Genomic DNA, 23,101 nt, shown 5'->3' with positions numbered 1-23,101 from the left:
TATCAGCTCAGGGTAGGCGAATGACCTAATGGTTAAGATTTCCACTAACAAAGTGCCTGGGTTCAATTTGTGCCTCCAGCTCCTGACTCTAGCTTCGGGCTAATGTAGACCCTGGGAGTCAGACACAAGGCTAAAGTAATTGGGTTCCTACCACCTATATGGGAGACCTGGGCTGAGTTGTCTCTCTCTCTTTGCTTCTTAAAATAATAAAACAAAAAGGGGTAGAAACTTTCAAATATACAATTTTCTTAAAATTACAGGTACCACTTAAGAAACAGCTTAAAAGGAAGATAATTAAGAGAATGAATTAACTCTTTCATTATGCAACCATTACGGATGAACCATATAAACTGAAGAAAACCAGGCAAACAGCATGTATTTCATGATTACACTTGAGTATAAAGTTCAAAAACAGGCAAAGTTCATTGACAGTTTAAAAATCAGGGAGGGGTGTTTCTGGGAAGAGATCTGCTGGGTTGCTAGTTACTTGAGGTGGATGTTGTCCAGACACCTCATCTGTACATTTTTTTCAGAATATGTTATATTCCAATAAAGGCTAAAAAAGTGTGTGGGAGCAAAGGAAGGGGGATTACCATAGGAATGGAAGAAAGCTTTGAAGAACCTGACTTAGTCTAAGTTTAGTAAGAGTTGTACAAGTGAATTTCAGTACAGGTTACTATTTTCAATTGTACACTGATGTAAGAGTTGGCCACTGTAGGGGAAACAGCTTCAAGTAGGTCTACAAAATCAGATGCCATGAAATTGCAGATGATCAAAGAAAATCAATAAGGAATATTCAAATTATATAGCTATATAGTAGATACATATTATGATCTTTGTTAAAACAAAATGTACTCTCCAGCTCTCTGCTAATGCATCTGGAAAAGCAGTGGAAGATGGCTCAAGTGCTTGGGCCCCTGACACCCATGTGGGAGACCTGGAAGGAGCTCCTGGCTCCTGGCTTCAGGTCAGCCCAGCTCTGCCCGTTGCAGCCATTTGGGGAGTGAACCAGAGGATGGAAGACCTCTCTCTCTATGCCTCTCCCTCTCTCTCCATTACTTTGCCTCGCAAATAAAACAAAATAAATCTTTTCTTCATCACCTGCTGATTCCTAGGGTGTGCATTAGCAAGAAGCCGGATTGGAAGCCAGGTGCTCTGCAGGCTTGGCAAGCAGCAACTTTACTGCACCAAATGCCTGCCCTTTTTGCCTCTCACTTAAGTCACGTCTTCTTAATTTTAAATGATGCTATAAATTAATATCCACTACTAAATTTTGGACAATTATAGCACAAGTAATATTTAAGTTAAACTTACAACAGTGTTAATGTTTTGATCGCTACCACCAAGCACAGCAATCCTGCCTGGTGGACGTCTGAAGCTGTTGATTTCTTTTCTTTTATTTTTTTGACAGGCAGAGTTAGACAGTGAGAGAGACAGAGAGAAAGGTCTTCCTTCCATTGGTTCACCCCCCAAATGGCCGTTAGGGCCATCACTGCGCCAGTCCGAAGCCAGGTGCTTCCTCCTGGTCTCCTATGCAGGTGCAGGGCCCAAGCACTTGGGCCATCCTCCACTGCCTTCCCGGGCCACAGCGGAGAGCCGGACTGGATTTCTAAGGTCAGCCACAGGGAAGGTGGTCTGTCTTTACTTTTTTTATGCTACCAAACAAGGAAGAGATTTCTTGGTACTTATTTTTAAAATGTCTCATGTGAAAAGTTACTTTTTAAAGAGTATTGTCTTTTATGATTTTACTCTTGCTTGTCAAAATTACTTCTCAAAATCACTACTTCTTTAGTAAGCACATGACATACCTTACTATATATACTAATAAAAATGAAATTCAAACTGTATAAAGTGAGGATCAGCTAAACCAACCAGAATTATAAAGCTATCTGTTTTTTTAACACCAAACATCATACAATCTCATCTACAAATATTCTGGCACATATCTTTGAAGAAAATAAACCAAAATGAAACTCATCTAAAAAATGCTTAATATGTACTCCTCTATAAAAATATTTTAAATTATCTCGATTCTCCCACCCCTTCTCAACTCTTTGGCACTTGTTGGCTGAGTCTGGGTCCTTCGTTCTATAGAACTTCTCCTACTCTAGCTCTTGCTAACTGAACTCTGTGGTGTTGCTTGGCATGTGCTCTGTTTTCTGTATTTCCTCTAAGCTGATATTTAGATATTGAGGCTCACTGAGGTTTAGATTTGAGTTTCTGGTGAAAGACACCTCACTGGTGCTCCTGGGTACTTCCTAGTACAGCACATTAGGAAGCTTACTTACAACATGTAGCTCTCTCCTTTTGGAGGATGTTGTATTGCCTTTTTTTTTTTTTTAACCTACAGTTTCTTTTTTAAATTAATTAATTAATTTGAAAGGCAGAGTTACAGAGAGGTGTGGGGAGCAACTCGGACTAGACTGTTACTGGAATTAAGACTTATTCTATGCATCTGCTCTCCCACAATATGGCGCTGGGAGAGGAGTAAACAGCTTCTACCCAGCTGCCTCTCACCAACTTGACAAGCTGCAGGAGCTGCTCCTGATTGGAGGAGAGCGGCGTGCTCGGCGTATGGGCAGCCGAGTTGGGATTGGCAGAGGAGAACTATATAGGAGGAGAGAGACGGCATAGTGGTGTGGGTTGGTTGGAGAGTGCGTTGGAGAGTTCGCGGGGAAGTTCGTTACTTCGTTCTTTCTCATTTCTCTCTACTCATTCTTGCTTTGGGAGTTTGCTGTTTACTTATTCTTACTTTACTATAGAAAGGACTTGTAAAAAAAGGGAACATCTAAGGGGAACATCTGAGGGAACACCCGTGCAGCCCCCGAGAGAGCCGGCCGGCGGTGTGCCGCTCCCCTGCGGAAGTGGGGAATGTGGCCAGGGGGAACTGCCCTTCCACGGAGGTGGAAGGGATAGTAGCCAACCCGGGAAGAGCCAGCAGCAAACCCGGGGAGGGCCGAGCAGACGAAGGAACAGCGCAGGGTCCTGTGTCGTTCCTCCACGAAGAGGGGGAGCGACAGAGAGGCAGAGAGAGAGAGAGAGAGAGAGAGAGAGAGAGAGGTCTTCCATCTGCTGGTTCACCCTCCAGGTGGCCGCAACGACCAGAGCTCAGCTGATCCGAAGCTAGGAGCCAGGAGCTTCCTCCGGGTCTCCCACACAGGTGTAGGGGCCCAAGGATTTGGGCCATCTGCCATTGCCTTCCCAGGCCTAGAGCAGAGAGCCAGATCAGAAGTGGAGCAGCCAGGACTCAAACCAGTGCACTGCAGTTGGCAGCCCCACCCTCTATGCCAGAGTGCCGGCCCAAGGATATTGTACTGTATTCATGAAATAACTATCATATTTAAAACCATTCTCTGGGGGCTGGCGCTGTGGCTCACATGGTTAATCCTCCGCCTGCGGCACCAACATCCCATTTGGAAGCTGGGTTCTAGTCCCGGTTGCCCCTCTTCCAGTCCGGCTCTCTGCTGTGGCCCGGGAAGGCAGTGGAGGATGGCCCAAGTGCTTGGGCCCTGCACCTGCATGGGAGACTAGGAAGAAGCACCTGGCTGCTGGCTTTGGATCGGCACAGTGGGCCGGCTGCAGCAGCCATTTAGGGGGTGAACCAATGGAAGGAAGACCTTTCTCTCTGTCTCTCTCTTTGTGATTCTACTTGTCAGATAGAATTAAAAAAAAATTCTCTGCCTCTTAAATAAAAAGAAATAAATATACCGGTACCGCGGCTCACTAGGCTAATCCTCCACCTTGCGGCGCTGGCACACCGGGTTCTAGTCCCGGTCAGGGCGCTGGATTCTGTCCCGGTTGCCCCTCTTCCAGGCCAGCTCTCTGCTGTGGCCAGGGAGTGCAGTGGAGGATGGCCCAAGTGCTTTGGCCCTGTACCCCATGGGAGACCAGGATAAGTACCTGGCTCCTGCCATCGGATCAGTGCGGTGCGCCGGCTGCGGCAGCCATTGGAAGGTGAACCAACGGCAAAAGGAAGACCTTTCTCTCTGTCTCTCTCTCTCACTGTCCACTCTGCCTGTCAAAAAAACAAACCAAAACCATACTAAGATCTTTCAAAGAGTATTTCATACAGCTCATGGATGTTGACTGATATGTGAAAAGAGCAAAAACAAAACAAAAAACACACTTTGTTACTGTAACCAGGATTCTCAGTAGCTCTTTAAAACACTGAGAAGATATAAAGACATTTAATACGTGAGCGTCTCTCTAAGGCAGCTCCTTTGCTCTGCTTCCCCACCCTTAATTAGAATTTAGTTTTAATTCTAATATATTCATTGTGGTTTAAAATCTTGGTTTACTCATGACCTTTCTATCCGGAATCCCATCTGGAACATAAATAAGTTTAACAGAAGTCACCAGATACCACTTATTACTGGTTTAGTCCTAGACAATTTCTCTGTATCTTAGTTTCTCATTTTTGACATAGTATCTGTGTCAAGAGGTTATTAATGGGGTGGGTGTTTGTTGCAGGGTTTAAGATACTACGTGGGATGCCCTCCCTTCTTATTGGAGTGTCTGGTTTGAGTCTAGACTCCTGTGCTTTCAATCCGGCTTCCTGCTACCTCACATTCTGGGAGACAGCTCAAGTACTTGGACCTGCACGAGCCACAGGGGTTCCCGGCTCCTGGCTTTGACCTAGCCCAGCTCTACTACTTCATATACTGGTACTGTTTTGCAGTGAGTACCACATAAGCTGTGTACCAGCATGAACTCACGATGACTGGGGGCCTTCTGATTAAGACTGCTGAGTAAGAGCATATAGTTTGGACTCTAAATTCTGGAAAGTCCAAGTTATGTGACTCCATAGTCTGTGAAAGAGAGCAGAAAGTACAGATATCCTAGAATTTAAAGGTTCTTTTTAATTTTTTTTTTAAGATTGATTTTATTTATTTGAAAGAGCTACACAGAGAGGTAGAGACAGAGAGAGAGGTCTTCCATCTGCTGGTTCACTCCCCAGATGGCTGCAATGGCCAGAGCTGTGCCGATCCACAGCTGGGAACCAGGTGCTTCTTCCGGGTCTCCCATGTGGGTGCAGGAGCCGAAGGACTTGGGCCATCTTCTACTGCTCTCCCAGGCCTTAGCAGAGAGCTGGATCGGAAGAGGAGCAGCCGGGACTAGAACTGGCGCCCATATGGGATGCCAGTGCTTCAGGCAAGGGTTTTAACCCCCTGCGCCACAGTGCCAGAGCCTAAAGGTTCTTGATTTAGATACTGACTCTGTTCTTTATTATTAAGGTCACCTTGGGAAATCACTTAGCCTCCATGAATTTCATTTTCTTCATCTGCATGGCAGAAGTAATAAAAACAGTAATAAAATGGAAGTGATAATTATTTTTATGTTGCTCAGTATTTCCTTAAATTTCAAAACAGAATATCTGTGAAAAACAGTTCTCTGAGCTGTTGTTTCCATGTCTAAGATGCATGCATGACAGCAGTGTTATCTGGCTCCTTGAGTTGCTGGGAAGAACAAAAGCTGCACTTGTGAGCTGATAAGGCGAAGAAAAGTTTCTCTTCCATGTAGAGACCAGGCTTAACAGCAAACCCCCAAGAGAGGTGACCACAGCAGCTGTTTGGAGAACTGCACGCCACATCCCTTTTGCTCACCTGAGTTCAAGGATGTGTGGCCTGGTTCCTTGCATGACTGCGTTCCAAGACAAGTGACCCTGGTTAGCTGAGGCAGTCTGGAGGTGCTGCTTAAGGAAGGGACCTGGGGCAACCTCCAGCAAAGGACAGCAGACACCCTGGCCTCAGGCCTCCAGTGGGAGATCCAAACATTCTGTTCATCTCCTCAGAGGCTCCCCACAGCAGGATCCTGCTCCGCAGTGCAACTGTTACCAGCTCTTCTTTCCTGTCTCATCCTCTCCATGTCTCATCTCTGCCCTCTGGAATCAGCTTCTAAATAAGCTATCCAAACCCAGGCCCTAATCTCAAGTTCTGCTTTTTGGGAGGGAATGCAATCTAAGACAGGGCACAATGGAGGCAAGAAGAGCACGCAAAGGCACAGTGTGCTTACAGCCTGTGCCATGGACCAGGCTTAAGGAAGAGATGCGGGGCCAGCGCCGTGGCGCAGTAGGTTAATCCTCCTCTGTTCTAGTCCTGCTGCTCCACTTCTGATCCAGCTCTCTGCTGTGGCCTGGGAAAGCAGTAGAGGATGGCCCAAGTGCTTGGGACCCTGCACCCGAATGGGAGACCTGGAAGAAGCTCTAGGCTCCTGGCTTCGGATTGGCACAGCTCCGGCTGTTGTGGCCCTTTGGGGAGTGAACCAGCGGACGGAAGACCTTTCTCTCTGTTTCTCCCTCTAACTGTAACTACCTCTCAAATAAATAAATAAATAAATCTTAAAAGAAAACAATCACCCAGGGAATACTGCTTTACTGCTTTACTGTTGGCCATGAGCTAATCCTAGTCTCACGTATCTACCTGGCCCTTCAGATGAAGATGCTGTCAGAATCGAAGCTTTCATCTGTGGAGGCACTTGTTTTACACCTCCACACCTGGGGCTCAGGTTTGACTCAGTGCCATGAACTGATGGGGGAAAGAATCAGAGGAATCCTTCAACATTCTGCCAGCGGAAATGTCACTCCAATCTAAATCCACTGGACAGTCACTGACTGCCACCAGTCAGTGCACCCAGTATGAAGTTGTGCACATATGAACATTGGTAGTCTGAAGCTGTTAAGTATAAATAAGTTTATAACAAGGCACAAATAATAGAGTTTGTACTCTATGGTGTAAGACATGTCTTAGAAAAAAATATTCAGAGTGTTTCCTATAGCCATTGATAGATGCTGAAGGCAAAGAAAAAGACCTCAGGAAAGTGATTATGTAGGGGATATTCAAACAAGATTAATTTCTATTAAGGGATTTTCAGCAAATTTCTCATCAGGGCTGGAGTTCACTTAGGAATGGAGCACTAGATTCTAAGATGACTGATGAGATTGAAATCATTAAAACCTCTTGTGAAGTGAAGGAACTCCCTCCCTCCCTCCCTCTCAGATTTATTTATTTATTTGTTTGAAAGAGTTACACAGAGAAAGAAGGAGAGGCAGGGAGAGAGAGAGACAGAGAGAGAGGTCTTCCATAAGCTGGTTCACTCCCCAACTGACCACAACAGTCGAAGCTGAGCCGATTTGAAGACAGGAGCCAGGAGCTTCCTCTGGGTTTCCCATATGGGTGCAGGGGCCCAAAGACTCGGGCCATCTTCTACTGCTTTCCCAGGCCACAGCAGAGCTGGATCGGAAGTGGAGCAGCCAGGGCTCAAACCGGCGCCCATATGATATACCAGCATTGCAGGCAGGGACTTTACCCACTACGCCACATGCCACCCCCTCCTTTTTTTTTAAAGATTTATTTGTTCATTTGAAAGAATTACAGAGAAGGAGAAAAGGAATTTTCTAAATTGTAATTTCAAGAACAGAGACAAAATCACTAAATATCAGAGTGGCCCACCATTTTGATTGGAATCGGCTGTCACTGGGCCACTGAGCTTTCCATTTTTAGCTTGGTACTGAGAGCTGAACCCCATCTTCCCTAACTTCATACTCCTGGTCCTCTAACAGAAACCCCTATTCCACTCAGCGGGCAGCTCGGGTAGCTCTACTCCTCCACACATGTCCCGACACCCCCATCTCTGTACTGGGGCTCTGTGGGTGACCCTCCACTACCCCTTTCTTCTCACCCAGGTCTTACTCGTCACCAATTCATCTGCCCAGGGTCTACCTCCTTGCAGTCAATATTTCAGGGGCAAGTGTATTCTTTGAGACTTACTCATTTTATAAAAACCCCTGTAGATTTAAGTCTTTGGGACTATGGTATATTGTTCATTAGCTTTGCAACCTTGGGTTAAGTTAGATGGCTTGATCATTCATTGAACTTTAAATGCGCATCCTCACAGCGCTGATACAAAGCTAAAGCAACAAAGATGAAGGAGACATGGTTTCTGATCCCAAAGAGCTCACAATGGGAAGGGCATTAGAAATTTAAAAAGTCTATAAACATCACAGTATAATTGAGAGAGTGGAATGGGATAATGGAACTCAACTTAAAGTTTAGAAGGGAAACCATGTTAATATTCTGGTCTCTCCCAGCTTGGAAAGTGCCCTCTCAGTTGAAAGGGTAAGTGGCTCCCTAAACAGCCTCTTAGAGGCACAGGCAGGGGTGTGCTAGTCTACTAGGGTCTCTCTTTCCAAAGGCAGCTTAGGCAGGTGCTCTGACCACAAATGGAGCTGATCACATCAGAGCATTTCCAAAGCAGACTGTTTGAACATAAAACTCAACCAGGAAACTCTGTAAGACTTTCAGATTTGGTAATCCCAACAGACACAAAATTACATGACTGTGGGTTAAAAAGTTCTGCTAATTTTATTTCTTCCTCAAACCTATCACATAAACTTAGATCATAATGCTGGTATGAAATGTTAACTGTGATAGTGTCATACTTCAAAGCCTTTCATAGGTGCCTTTTATTGAAATGATTGGTCAGATAAGTCCAATCATCACTTTCCCAAAATCATTCTAAATGCCCTAAAATCCATGAAATATTTATTTTACTAACGCAATCAGCTTCAACATATTTAAGAATTTTACTTGTATAATACATAAGACCAGGACTACTTATTATCATTGTAAAATACCCATCTCACAAATACGATGCCTACTAATTACAGAAATAAAGATCACCCTTTTTATTCTGATGTTGTTAAAGACAAGTGTACTACTAATAATGTAACATTTCTTATAATCATAAGGAACAATCCCCAAAACAGTACAACTAAATAGCCAACAGAAAAGGAAGAAGAACTGCAGAACATTTCAGTGACTTTACAAGGGGAAAAAATCTACTTACAGCAGTGGCCCGAGAGAGTTCCCGACACGTGCTAAGCAGTCCGTTTTGCAAATCGTCTCTCTGTAACACCACCGTCTGAATGGCTGCTGGGTTATCTGAATTCATTTCTATCTCTTGGCTGGCTGATAGCAAAGCTTGCTCAAGCGTGTACTATTATAATGAAAAGAGTGATACTTAATGTTTTGCATCATCGAATTAATTCTTTTTACTTGAGTTGTCAGTGTCTTGATAATCATCATATAAAGTAACATCCATTGCAGATAATAAACATAATTGTCCTACTTTCTCCTTGTGGAGCTGCTGGAGTTTCTCTTCCAGAGCATGGACCACTTTATCTTGTTCACACAATCGGCTTAACTTGGCCTAGGTTACAAGAAAAGATGTCTTTTGTTAGCAATTTGTTTTTTTAATTTTTTTTTTTTTTTTTTTTTACAGGCAGAGTGGACAGTGAGAGAGAGAGACAGAGAGAAAGGTCTTCCTTTGCCGTTGGTTCACCCTCCAATGGCCGCCACGGCCAGCGTGCTGCGGCCGGCGCACCGCGCTGATCCGATGGCAGGAGCCAGGTACTTATCCTGGTCTCCCATGGGGTGCAGGGCCCAAGCACTTGGGCCATCCTCCACTGCACTCCCTGGCCACAGCAGAGAGCTGGCCTGGAAGAGGGGCGCTGGGACAGAACCGGCGCCCCGACCGGGACTAGAACCCGGTGTGCCGGCGCCGCAAGGCGGAGGATTAGCCTGTTGAGCCACGGCGCCGGCCCTGTTTTTTTAATTTTTAAAAATTTTTCCTATATCTGGAAGAAGGTTTATCATCTAAACCTGACATGAAATATCTAACTGTGTCAATCTCTAGTTTAATCACTACAGTCAAAATTAAAACACAGTTTCAAAGGAACATTTACACGGTATGTATGCAGAATAAAGTGAAAAAGCATTTCAAACATACAAGGGGTCTTCAAAAAGTCCATGAAAAATGCATATTATGAAAAACCTATGTACAGATTCAAAAAAGTTTTTTTTTTATTAAAAAAATTTTTTTTTGACAGGCAGAGTTAGACAGTGAGAGAGAGAGAGAGAGAGAAAGGTCTTCCTTCCGTTGGTTCACCCCGCAAATGGCCGCTGTGGCCAGCGCACTGTGCCGATCCAAAGCCAGGAGCCAGGTGCCTCCTCCCGGTCTCCCATGCAGGTACAGACCCAAGCACTTGGGCCATCCTCCACTGCCTTCCTGGGCCACAGCAGAGAGCTGGATTGGAAGAGGAGCAACCGGGACAGAACCAGCACCCCAATCGGGACCAGAATCCGGAGTGCCAGCACCACAGGCAGAGGATTAGTCTAGTGAGCCGCGGCGCTGGCCTCAAAAAACTTTTTGTACACAAATAAGTTTATCTTTTAATTCCATTTTCCAGGAACTTTTGAAGTGCCTTTGTAGTAATCAAGTGGTTTATTCAATTAACATTTTAATGTGGTTAAAACTTTCCCCCTACAATCTGTTGGACAGGTTAAGTGACGCATGCGGTCCTTAATTAAAAAAACCAGCTGAATCGTTCTATTTAGAATTACACTCTTAGAGGCTGACATTGTGGCACAGTTAAGCTGTTGCCTCAAATGCTGGGATGACATATGGGCACTGGTTCCAGTCTTGGCTGCTCTACTTCCAGTCCAGCTCGGTGCTTATGGCCTGGGGAAAGCAGTGGAAAATGATCCAAGTGTTTAAAGTATTTGGGCCCCTGTACCCATGTGGGAGACCAGGATGGAGTTCCTGGCTCCTGGTGTTGGCCTGGCCCAGCCCCGGGCCATTGTAACCATTTGGGGAGTGAACCAGAGGGTGGAAGACTTTTCTCTTTCTCTCTCTGTAACTCTGCCTTTCAAATAAATAAGTAACTCTAATTTTTTTTATTTAAAAAAATTAAACTCCTTGATTTTTAGAATATATAAACAAAAGATGGTTACCAGGGGTGGACATTTGGTATGCAGTTAAGATGCCACTTCAGGTGCCCCACATTCAGTATGAGAATGTCTGGGTTTAAGTCCTGGCTCTGCTTCCAATTCTAGCTTCCTGTTGATGTGCACCCCAGGAAGCAGCAGGTGATGGTCCCTGCCATGGGAGACCCTAACTGTGTTCTGAGCTTCTAGCTTGTCCTGGCCCCTGGGGGCATTTGGGGAGTGCACCAGCAGATATAAGATTCCTGTCTTTCAACTAAATTACACAGATAATATTTTAGAAACTGTTTTAACAAAATGTTTCTAATAGTGTTGATATAAATATTGCTAACAGAAAAATCACTTTGAACAGTTTTCATGTTTTAAATTCTCAGTGCTACTCTAATTTTTAAATTATAAAAATGTGAGAAGACATTCTAATAAAATTTTAAGGGTTCTTCTAATTCCTCAAAACAAAACCCCTGGAAAAATTGGAAATGCTTGTAACTTTATGGTATAATGACAAGTAAGCAGGAAATGTGACTTTACTTCCTTTGCCATTTATCTACTAAAATAACTATTTTATCTTTGCCAGGCAGCAAGACTCAAACTGTAAGTTAAAGTGCTGAAATGAGATGCAGGCACAACTCAGTGGCATAAAAGCAGGGGAAATGAGGGATCGATGCCTGGCAAATCAGCAATCTAAAGTTGATTTAAAAGCAACTAAATTTAATTTAAAAGGAAGCAATGACAGAATTTCTAGAGGCTGACAATTTTCAACAAGACACAGTAATTTTTTGATCACCAATTCTCCATAACTATTTTTAACATCAGAAAGTTTTTCACTCTTAAGTGATGTTTAATATGTTCCGCTGCTAACTGGGGTGGGAGGTAGATGGAGGTAGTAGGGAGTGAAGGGTTGAGAGCAATAATCTAATAACAAAAGAAGGGAAAATGTTAATTTTAATGTCATTTTGGAGGGTGTGGGAAGAAGTTTTTTTTGGGGGTGAGGATCATACTTAGTTCCACAGCTTTGGCAGAGAAAGTGACAATAGTATTTTTTTTTTAAATCTTTGACAAATGATTATTTATTTTCATTTACTTGAAAGGCAGAGCAACACAGAGAGACAGAGAAATAGCTGGAGATCTCCCATTCACTGGTTCACTCCTCAAATGCTTCCAACAGCCAGGTTTGGGCCACGCTGGTGCCCAGGAAACTGGAACTTCATCTAGGTCTCCCACTTGATAGTAGAGGTCCAGCCTGAGAACTTCAGCCGTCACCCTCTGCCTCCCAGGTGCATTAGCAGAAAGCTGGATTGGAAGTAGAGCAGCTGGGACGCAAACTGGCACTCTGATATGGGACAAGGGCATCCCAAGAGGAGGCTTAACCTGCTGCACCACAACACCCACCCCAAGCATTTCTAATACTTATCATACTAATACTTACATCAATATCTACTTCTTCGGGTCTATATTTGTATAACGTGCCTCTACATTCATCTTGTGACAGCTATAAGGAAAAATGCCATATGGCAATTTTAAAGATTGTATTAAAAAAATACACATGACAGTCCACAGTTAAGACTTTAAATTTATACTAAGTATGTAACAATTCTTACACATTCAGAAATTTAATTCAAACACAGATCATTATAACTGTAGAAAATTATTTAACAATGATACAATATGCAAGATACAGAAGAACAATGTTAAGCTGGCCAAACACAATCAATACGGCACCTTACATTCTCCATTTTGAAGACACACATTATTTTAATGAAAAGCTGACAAATACATAATAGCAACTGTATCAAATCAAATACTGGAATCAAGCAGAGTTCCACAGTCAAAACCGCCCCTCACGGTGTACACATAATCACACGCTGTGTATGTGTACACTCAAATGCCAACACATCATCGTACAGCTTTACTAACAAAGCCTGAACGTACTGCATACATGTACGTAGTATAGAAACACACATACACAATAGAGACTTATCTTGTTCTTCTGTCTTAAGAACTAAAAGATAATGGAGGAAAAGGATGGTTTAATTGCAAAGAGGAAAATATAATGGCATCAAACCGAAAGCCTAGGTTACAAACTACGGACAGTCCAATTTCATATAGTGTTTGTATTGGCTGATGGCATTACTACCATCATATGGCAAGGAATTTTAACTTAGTGCATTTAAACATCCCTTTATTCAACTTTTCTAAATACCGTGCAGTCACAGAAACCCTCATTTCTGCCTGTGCTTACCAAGACTTCAACGGCTGTCCCAATCAGTCATACCACAGAATTTCACTATCTTTCTTCTCTGTAGATTTTCTATTGACAGCTACATACTAAAAAAAAAACATACTAGGAGAAACTGAACTGAGGCTCACTGTATGCTTATCAAATGGCACACTGTTTCTCGAGGTGGGGATGGGAGTTCAATGTCCCAACCCTCCTCTAGTTTAGAAAATTAAATTTCACATACACATATATAAATATGTAAGAACAAATCATGACACCTGTATGTGTCCTCTCTGAAAAACTGCTTCTTAGTTATAGCTGTATAAGGGGGCATCATTTAAACAGCAGATAACTCTGCATCTAGCAAAGAGAAGGTTTAAAACATAAACACTCAACCACACAATAAATCTTGGATTTACGTGTTTCACTTTGGTTCATTATATTCACATACCTCATGCAAACGAATCTGTGATTATTAAAGGTATGCAGTGATTATTAAACCACAAAACTTTTATAGAAATGAGTATTACATGAAAAATGAATTTAATGGCAAAAGAATTCTTGAGCACTAGTTTATAGAAAGTGATCGACTGTTATTCTAAATGGAAGCACCTAGATACAATAAAATTATACTCCTACCAGAGAAAACTTATGAGAAACAAGCTTGATTCGGTACTTAACAAAAAGTAAGACAACATCAAGATGATATTTTTCATAGTAATAAAAAACTAAAGATGATAGACCTTAAGCTACTAAGATGTTCAAATACATTTTGCTTAATATTTAAAGTTAAATGCAAAACAGCTTTACTAAGTCATGGGATTTGAATTAACTAGTGGACATTGCTACATGTAGACTAAAATATGAATTGTATCCTATACCCCAAGGGTCAGGAGAAAACAAAGACTGTATATCAAAATGGAAAAAGTCATGTGTAGCCAGCATTTTGTTATTTAGGGAATCTTACTATAGGTTGAATTCCACATCAGTTGGCTTATTATAAAAAAGGAAAATATCCAGTGTATAGTTTCAACTTTAGAGTTGAAACTTAGTCATATTACATATTCCATATATATCAGAATTATTTTTGTTATATCTATTTTAGTGCCTTGAAAATTTTCTTTAAACTTTTAACTAAATTATTCAATAAATATATTCATTATTCATTAGTTACAAATTAACCAAGTTCTTAATCAAATTGACCCTATATATTACTTTACATGTCAGAAAATAGGTATAAATTTATTTTTTAAAAAGCCTTGTAAATAGAATTTAAAGTTTGTTATTCTGTTCAATATGAAAATCATACTTAGAAAAATATAAATTTGGATAAGCATTCTGATTAAATCAATGTATATACATTCAAGATTTTGGTAATGTTTTTTATCACTGAAAAAAAATTCATTTGTAGCAAAAGAAATTTTGATTTGTATACACTTTCCTTTGATGTCCTTAGAAACACCAGAAGAGCAAATGAAAAAATTGTCTCTGTAGAAATTACATAAAGTTGAGCAGTACCCAAACCTCAACTGAAAGGTGTACGATATGGATTTTACTGTCTATGTAAGGAATTGCTGTGCTATATTTTGTTTAGAAAGCTGGAATGCTTTCATAAGATATCTAGCAATGTTTTTGTAAAAAACTGTCTTGGCATTAAGTTAAAACAAAATTATTTGTTGATTAAAATTCAACTTTCTTTCATAGCCCTTAGGTACGTGAACTATACTCATGTATATTTTAAGGCATAGGAATATACACACAAACTCCACAAAGGATTTTTGGGGAAATATTTTTCAATTTGATAAAATTGGATGCATCTGATGAAAGCTAAAAAAAGCTTTTCAGTCTTTGGGATTCATGGAAATGAGTCTGTATCTTTTAGAACAGTTATTCTTCAGGTACCTAATTTCACTGATACTAATCACGTTATGAAAACAATGGGATAAAACCGTAACAGTGAAAGGGTAGTGGAATGACTGATACATGCACAGGATATATTACTGGATGCACACTTACTCAGCATTTTTTTCAATTCAGTTTTAGGTCTTTTTATTTGACCAATTTAAAAAAATTGACCTTGAGTAAATTTCTCAGGTGTCCTTCTAGAAGCAAGTGCAGATGTGAAGGTGCATCTGAGCCAGGAACTGAGTCAGAAAAATGCTGTCCCATCTAAACATCAGGTAGCTATGGTCACAACATTAGAATGCAAACAGGGAAACTGTGGCAGTGCACGACACAAACTTTCATGAAGATGTTCTCTGCATAATAACAGAATAAGGGAAGCCTGGAGAAAAAAAGCAACATCTACTTTTAATTTGTGCAAATTTATACATGGAGCTCAAGAAAGCTATCTGGTGCTTTTCTCCACAAAAAATGCTCTGCAATAATTGAGTCCTTTACTGACTGATTAAAAAAGTAAGGCAGCCTGAAGACTCCTTGGCCTTTTCCACACTGAGGGTTAATATTGACTTCCTGCTAACTGGCTGCTTGGCCACACCCAGGCATAGCTGCCATCAGACCCTCAGATCTCCCTGTTGTGCAACTATAGTTTCCTTCTTTCAAGTATTAATATGCAGAAATATATTTCTACACATCTGCTGTTCTTTTAGTATTCAAGGCCAGTGATGCTACATATGTAAGGTCAGTCTTGGACACCTGCACACTGAAAAACTCCAATCAGAACATTTAGTGTAAATGAGTAACTTAAATCATCAGTGAGCTCTACATTATCAACCTTGAATGCTGACTATGATAAAAAAAAAATTGAGACTATCATTCTTATCTAAAATATGCTAAGGGCTGGCATTGTAGTGCTGTGGGTTAAGCTACCACTTGTGATGCTGCTATCCCATATGTTGGTTCTAGTCCTGGCTGCTCTATTTCCAATCTACATTCCTGCTATTGTACCTGGGAAGGCAGAGGAAGACAGCTCAAGTACTTGGATACCTTCCACTCATGTTGGAGACCAATATGGAGTTCCTGGCTCGTGGCTTTGGCTTAGCTCCGCCCTGGCTGTTGTGACCACTTGAGGAGTGAACCAGCAGATGGAAGACCTCTGTCTCTCTCTAGCTCTTTCAAATAAATAATTTTTTTAAAAATGTGAAAATGAAAACATAGCCTATTACATTAAAACACCTTTGTTCTCATGTCAATTTAGCCGTATAAAATGCTAATGTTTTACTGACTGCTTTCTGGCACTGAAAATGGTATCAATTTTAGAGCGAATGTTAATGTTCTCAGAGTGGCACTTTGGAATGGAGTGTTATAGTTCTACAATATGGTGACTTTCAGAATAGAACTTTCTTTTGAAAAGTAAAGCTGTTTAACTTTAAATATTTAGTATCTTGTGTACTCTTAATTGCAAATTAAAGACTATTTGAAGCACATAATGTATTTTAAACATTTTGTAACCTGGGCTCAAAAATGAAAGAGGTGTTTCACCAACTCTTAGCAATTTCCCAGTAGCACGGCCCCAAGGTACAGACCCAAAACCACCAAACCAAAGGCCTTGAAAGCCAACGTGAGCTTAAGGTGCTTCCTTTTTTCTAGGTGCTTTTAGGTATTTTAATCAAAATCCGTATTCATTTTTCATGTTAGTTAACCTTCTTCTGCATGATTTTAAAATATTTGAACAGATCATAGGCCAGAGTAACCTGAGGGAGTTGAAGTGGAAAGAAGCTGACGTTGTGAAACACACAGCTAGGAACACCGAGACTATGGAAAACAACAAAGCTGGAGAGAAATGTGCATGACTTCTTTTGCAGATCTGCAGATTATCAAAGTTCCTAAATCAATGCCAGGCAACTCCATGACACGTAGTTTGAATTAGAGAAAAGGACAGGGCAAGGAAGGATTCTCCTGATCACCTTGCAGGAATGGTAACCACACGGGGAGAAGATGCTCCCAGTCTGTTAAAGAAATGGCTATGTTTAGATTTTACCCCATCTAGTACACAAACAAGATTTACATAACACCCATACAAATACAATCTATTCCTGAGACACAGAGGTGGGTATGGAGGACTGCCTCGAAAAGAAAATATTTTTACAAAGGGTTTTCCCTAAACATCAGTTGTAATGCTCTTGGAATTAATAAAAATACACGTTAATCTAGTGAAAAAATTTGCAAATGTACTGCAGACCTCCAAGTATGTAGCAATCAAATACTCTATACAAAAACTTCAGGAAAATGGCACACTTAATATTCAACGGCAACATGTTCAGCGAAGCCATGCTAAGAAGACTGCAGCATCTTGAAAAGCATGGATGAGTTGTGGGTTTCCAAAAAAACAGGAACAAAAAAACACAAACAAAAAATACAATGAGTAAAACACCGATGCTATGAGTAAATCTGAGGATAAACCAAAAGTATCACTGAGGGATTTTGCAGATGAGAAAGCAGTATCATTCACTGTCCAAGACCTTACTTGCTGGTACAGTTGTGGTCTTAGCGCCGAGTTCTCAATCATTGTGTGAACCATGGTGATAATAGGTTCATTTTCTTTCATCTATTTCAAATCAGGAGGAGCATACAGCAAACATCAGTTTACAGCATAGCTAGATTTGAAAGACGACACTGTAAATATAGCCTCTACTTTAATATCTTCCTGATAGTGCAGTTCACATTTTACCCCATGGATGCACAATTTAATTTATACAAACCATTTCAGACAAGCATTAAACGCTGAAAATACTACCAAGGTTACCCAAAAGCTTATTAATGGCAATATTGCCACAACAAGGTTTCACATTATAATAATATTCAGTGAATAGCATAGTTCAACATTCGCTAGGATAAATGAGTAAGCATCACACTTCAAGGACAAACTCAGGAGTGACAACCTATGAACTTGGACGAAAATGACATCACTGAACTGATTACTTATTTAGCAATAAAGGTGAAATGATATTCAGTTCTTTACAAGATTAATCAGAAAAAAATCTAGTTTTCTACAAACATCAAAATTTTAATATTCAACACACCCTGCCATTTAACCGCACATCTTATTGAAATTAGGCTTGACAGACACTTACACATACTCTTTTGATTTTCCTCACAGTTTAAGAGCATATGCAGATTTAGTCAAGGACGTTCCAACTAACCATGTTCAGCAAACACTCAGTGTATCTCCTAAGCTCCCACACAGGTAGGCTGAACCATGTTTCACATTTCCAGCTATGTTGCACTTAATTACTGCCTCTAGAAGAATTTGTTTTAGCCAGCTCTGTACTCAAAATACTCAAAAGATGATCACTATTACAAAGTAAAAGGCCAAGAAAATTTTTACTATTCATAAGTAGATAGGTCTGTTCATAGTTTTAATTTGTGACACCTGGCTAAATAATTTTAATCACCCTTATTATAGAAAAATAATTTCTATCATGGTTAACAAATTCGACTTCAATGATTTAGCTAAGCATATATAACACAAGTTAATTAACCTTATTAATGTACAATATGAGACAAAACTAAACTTTGAAAACTACGCTTGGAAATTTTGTTCTCAACATAGTTAGCAATGCTTTGCACAACAAAGTTTATTTGGTTGTCAAACTAGAAATCTCCTGTGACTTTTCTACCCTTTGTCAATTCAGGTAAGAAAGCACATGCATGCCATTTTATAGTATCCCAGTTAAAAGTTTCATTCAGCTAAGCCATTATATTCCAATCTATGTATCTACAAACTCTTTTTGGGCTAGAGGGATTTTTTTAAACCAATTTCAATGAAGAATAAATTCACAAATCTTAGTTGTATAGGTCAATGACTTTTGACAAAAGTGTACACCCATAAAATCACCACAAGCAAGATGAGGACCACTTCCACCGACCCTCATGTCCATTACCACCAATCTGTACCCTCTCCTCTCTCCTAGATATCCATCCAAGTTCTATCACTAGAAAGTAGTTTTACCTGTCAGATCAATTAATTAGCTAATTAATTATAATTTCAGTATTTGGAAACAAACGTTAGGGTGAATTTAAGTCTTATTTTTTTCCCCCAATGTTACTCAATAAGGCCTTAAGGCTTTTATGGATAAGTGATATCCCCTGTACATATGAAACACTGTAGCACAGGATCAAGTTTTTACAATGTTGGAAAGTAGCTTATAAATATATAATTACAGATTAAATTTTCCTTTAGAACCATAAACTCTTATTATAAAAATTCCAGACCTCTTTATATTTTTAAAGTGCTCTCTATGTTTTATAAGGGAATGTTAGTTATTTTATCATCATCAAATACTGATCTTAGAATAAAGCATAGCTGCTTTTTCTTTTGGTATATATATATATTTTTTTACACAAAGTTCAAATAATACAAGTTCCTTACCTATCTATTTTTAGCACAATTTAATTTAATTTTAATTTTAAAAACAGTTTTGTCTAGAACCACTACTACCTCAGAGATTCTGGGGAGTAGAAGGTGAGGTGGTACAGAGCACGAGCGTATTAAGAAATAATGGAGATTGGACAGTATCCAAATGTAAAGGACACTCAAGGTCAAACTGAAATTGCCTGCCAAGTCTCAGAAAGCAGCAAAATGAGCCGCTGTGTCAAATGGTATCACTCACTCCTTATTTAGTGGAGCACTTGGAGAGGCTAAATACACACCTATTTATAGGGATGTTGAGCTTATGTATCAAAGATCATTACATATTTAGTCAATGAGAAGACATCTTTGGAAGAAGAAACTGACTCAGGTACAGAAAACTAAAAGCAGAAAGAACATCTAAAATTACAAACTGCAGAGTGTCTTGGAAATAATTTCTGGAGTTAAATATTTGAAGTATATACAGATTAAGTTTGCTAACATTAAAATGAGAAGGCACCTTTGGAAGTGGACAACTAAGTAAACAAAAGAAATTAAAGAGGTTAGCAATTATTTTAACTTGCGGCAGTGTGGATAATCTGTATTTTTCTTTCCCTATATTTCTTCACATTTCCTAAAATTTCCACATTGAGTAGATATTGCTTTTCCAATAAAAAAAAGTTAAATAAAGAGTCATGGATAAAAATTGTATAAAGCTGAAATAAAACCAAATTAATGAAAACCATATGTTCCAGCAAACACCCCTTGGTGACACAGAGTGGCTAAGAAACACTCATGATGGGGGCTGGCACTGTGGCGTCGCAGGTAAAGCTGTGCTTATATCACTGGCATCCCATTTGGGTGCTGGTTCAAGTCTCAGTTGTTCCACATCCAATCCAGCTTCCTGCTCACGTGCTTGGGAAAGCAGCAGAGAATGGCTTGAGTGTTTGGGCCCTGCACCTACGTGGGAGACCTGGAAGAAGCTCTTGGCTCCTGGCTTTGGATCAGCCCAGCTTTGGCTGTTGCAGCCAAAGGGGGTGTGCACCAGTGGATAAAAGTCTCTCACATATACTTTCTATCTCTCTCTCCGTAACTCTGCCTTTCAAATGAATCTTAAAAAACAAAAACAAAAAAAAAGAAAAAAGAAAAACTCCAAAAAATCTTTCCTCTTGTATGTACCATTAAAAAAAAAAAAAAAAAGAGAGAGAGAAACTCAAGACGGCACCATGTTTTCATATGTTCAAGGCAGGGGCCAAGGTAGAAGAGCCCGGTTGGAGGCCTCCAGTGAAGTGAGCTTCCATGCACGGAGGTCTGTTCCACAGCCCTGTTCTCACTACCTTTCCTCCGTCTTCTGAGTCTGTAACCACACCAGCACTTAATGGAAGAAAGGTTAACGAACTGAAAAAAAATCAAGCTCTGTAACTGATTTGTAAATACTTATGACCACTTTGTGATACCTCTTTTCCTTTTTACTACTGGCTGCATCTGAAATAATGTTCAGGTTTGTTTAGATCAATGGTTCTTAACCCACATTAGAATCACTTGGGGATCTTTAAAAGAATAGATGCTCCAATTCCCTGATAGATGGGCAGGTTAGTGGTCCTGACTGTGGTGGCTTTCTTTCTGCATATGACCTGTAATAGCAGATGTCAATTAAATATGCTAATCAGGGTCCAATACAAGGGGAGTTTTGCTATTATTAAGTATTTCCAAATATACTCTAGAAATAGGCTAGTGGTTCTCTTCACTAACTATGAAATATTCTATATGTATTTTATTTAAAAAATCTCATTTCAGAAGTTTTAAATCTACAAAACAAAAATTGTGAGATAGTAATACAAAGAGTTCCCATATATCCTTTACCCTAGTTCTCCAACTAACATCTCGTATTAGCATCTTCGTGGTGATTAATGAGCCACAATGACCCATACACTAATTCTTTTATGGTCTGACTATGAGAATCCTAGAAACTGTTATGATAGTTATGTTAACAGCCTATGTATTTTTTCTCTGAAGATTTATTTATTTATTTGAAAGTCAAAGTTACAATGTGAATGGGAGAGACAGAGAGAGGAGAGAGATCTTCTACCCTCTGGTTCACTCCTCAAGTGGCCATAATGACCGGGGCATGGCCAGGCTGAAGCCAGAAGCCAGGAGCTTCATCTGAGTCTCCCATGTGGGTGCAGAGGCCCAAGCACTTAGGCCATCCTCCATTGCTTTCTTAGGTGCATTAGCCGGGAACTGGATTGGAAGTGGAACAGGCAGGACTCAAACCAGAGACCATATAGGATGCTGGTGCTGTAGATGGTGGCTTAACCTGCTGAGCCACAGTGCCAGGCCTTATATTTTGTTTTGAGAAATCAGAGTAAGAGAAAGACTAATTAGTACATGTAGGAAGTTTAATAATTTACTGAAAATGAATTTGATGTCTGGATTCCAGCTTTAATTTCTTCTTTGAAGTAATATCTAATATAGGCTTGGGTTTTAGTTAATTGTTAAATTACAAAGCTATTATAAAGTGTTCACTATTTCATAATAAAAGAGAATGTATAACTTAGGCATTATGCAATTTTTGTGATTAATTTCAGCACTGCATAAGAAAATATATGTGGAACACCTTGGAAATACACTTAAGTAACGTCAACGTGTTTGTTCACTACAAAAACACCTATTTTCAGTTGAAATTTTGAAATCCAAATGCTTACAAAAACTCTTAAGAAAATCTGGTACCTAATCCTAGCCTCCTTCTCAGTTTTGAGGAATGCTGAGCTAATAGGAATATCTGGACCTTACAACCACACCTTCAAAACCAGTGAACGGGATTACGTAACTACACTTGCTAAAATCTCCAGCAGAACTTCCCAGCTGACATCTCTGGACTGGAAACAAGTAACAAGCTGTGTGAGGGCAGGGCCTGGCTCAGCCTCTCTAGGTCTAGCTCCCTCCCGGCAGGGCGAGTTCACAAGAGCAGCCTACGAGCCAGCGCACAGTCTTCCGCTTCAGAACACCAGGCTTTTTTCTTTCGTTAGTGTTTCTTAAGAGAATATATCTTAATAGTTCTCCAACTTAACTGAAAAAAAAAAAAAAAAAAAAACCACAAAAAACAAAAAACCACCCACACAACTGCTCCGTCCCCTGTAAAAAAAAAAAAAAAAGACCAAAGTATTACATCTAGATTAAAATACTTTCCTGTTGTCTTTGTCTGAAGCCATACATTAACAGATTTAACTCCCTTTAAAAAAATCAACTTAATTTTTAAATTAATGATATTGGCCTTGCGGTGCCGGCACACCGGGTTCTAGTCCCGGTTGGGGCACCGGATTCTGTCCCGGTTGTCCCTCTTCCAGGCCAGCTCTCTGCTATGGCCAGGGAGTGCAGTGGAGGATGGTCCAAGTGCTTGGGCCCTGCACCCCATGGGAGACCAGGATAAGTATCTGGCTCCTGCCATCGGATCAGCGCAATGCGCCGGCCGCAGCGCACCGGCCGCAGTGGCCATTGGAGGGTGAACCAAAGGCAAAGGAAGACCTTTTTCTCTGTCTCTCTCTCTCACTGTCCACTCTGCCTGTCCAAAAAAAAAAAAAAAAAAAAAGATATTAGTGTGACTCAGTAGAATCAATGGGGATGTGAGGTGTTAGACAAGAATCTAATTTGCAATTGCCAGTTGTTCTAAGAACTTCTTAGTACCTGTTTCAAAGTCTCCACCTCTGTAGGAATTAGATCAGCTCTGAATGCAGAAAATAACAGGATATTCTGACTCATTAGTAAATGCTCTTGAATAACTGGGGGTGAGAA

At 40.4% G+C, this 23,101-nt stretch overlaps 1 protein-coding gene across 33 annotated transcripts in view; it reads right to left on the bottom strand.

Moving 5' to 3' along the window:
• Nucleotides 1-23,101, bottom strand: part of PLEKHA5 (pleckstrin homology domain containing A5) — a 262,716-nt gene that overhangs the window by 38,926 nt on the left and 200,689 nt on the right. For 15 of the 33 annotated variants that reach the window (XM_070048492.2, XM_051850822.3, XM_070048499.2 and 12 more), the window contains 3 exons: nt 12,208-12,270; nt 9,127-9,207; nt 8,845-8,994 (listed from right to left, as the gene is read on the bottom strand). In XM_070048492.2, the coding sequence (XP_069904593.2) occupies nt 8,845-8,994; nt 9,127-9,207; nt 12,208-12,270 (294 nt within the window). Of the gene's footprint in view, nt 1-8,844; nt 8,995-9,126; nt 9,208-12,207; nt 12,271-12,744; nt 12,781-17,425; nt 17,556-23,101 lie in introns of those variants that run through there. The other 18 variants (XM_089303894.1, XM_051850800.2, XM_051850805.2 and 15 more) reach the window with 3 other exon arrangements.

This window comes from Oryctolagus cuniculus, chromosome 9 (assembly GCF_051225735.1).
Source record: "Oryctolagus cuniculus isolate XC-2025 breed Fujian yellow rabbit chromosome 9, ASM5122573v1, whole genome shotgun sequence".
Lineage (NCBI taxonomy): Eukaryota > Metazoa > Chordata > Mammalia > Lagomorpha > Leporidae > Oryctolagus > Oryctolagus cuniculus.
The sequence above is the reverse complement of the archived record's forward strand: the minus strand, read 5'-3'. Positions and strand labels throughout refer to the sequence as shown.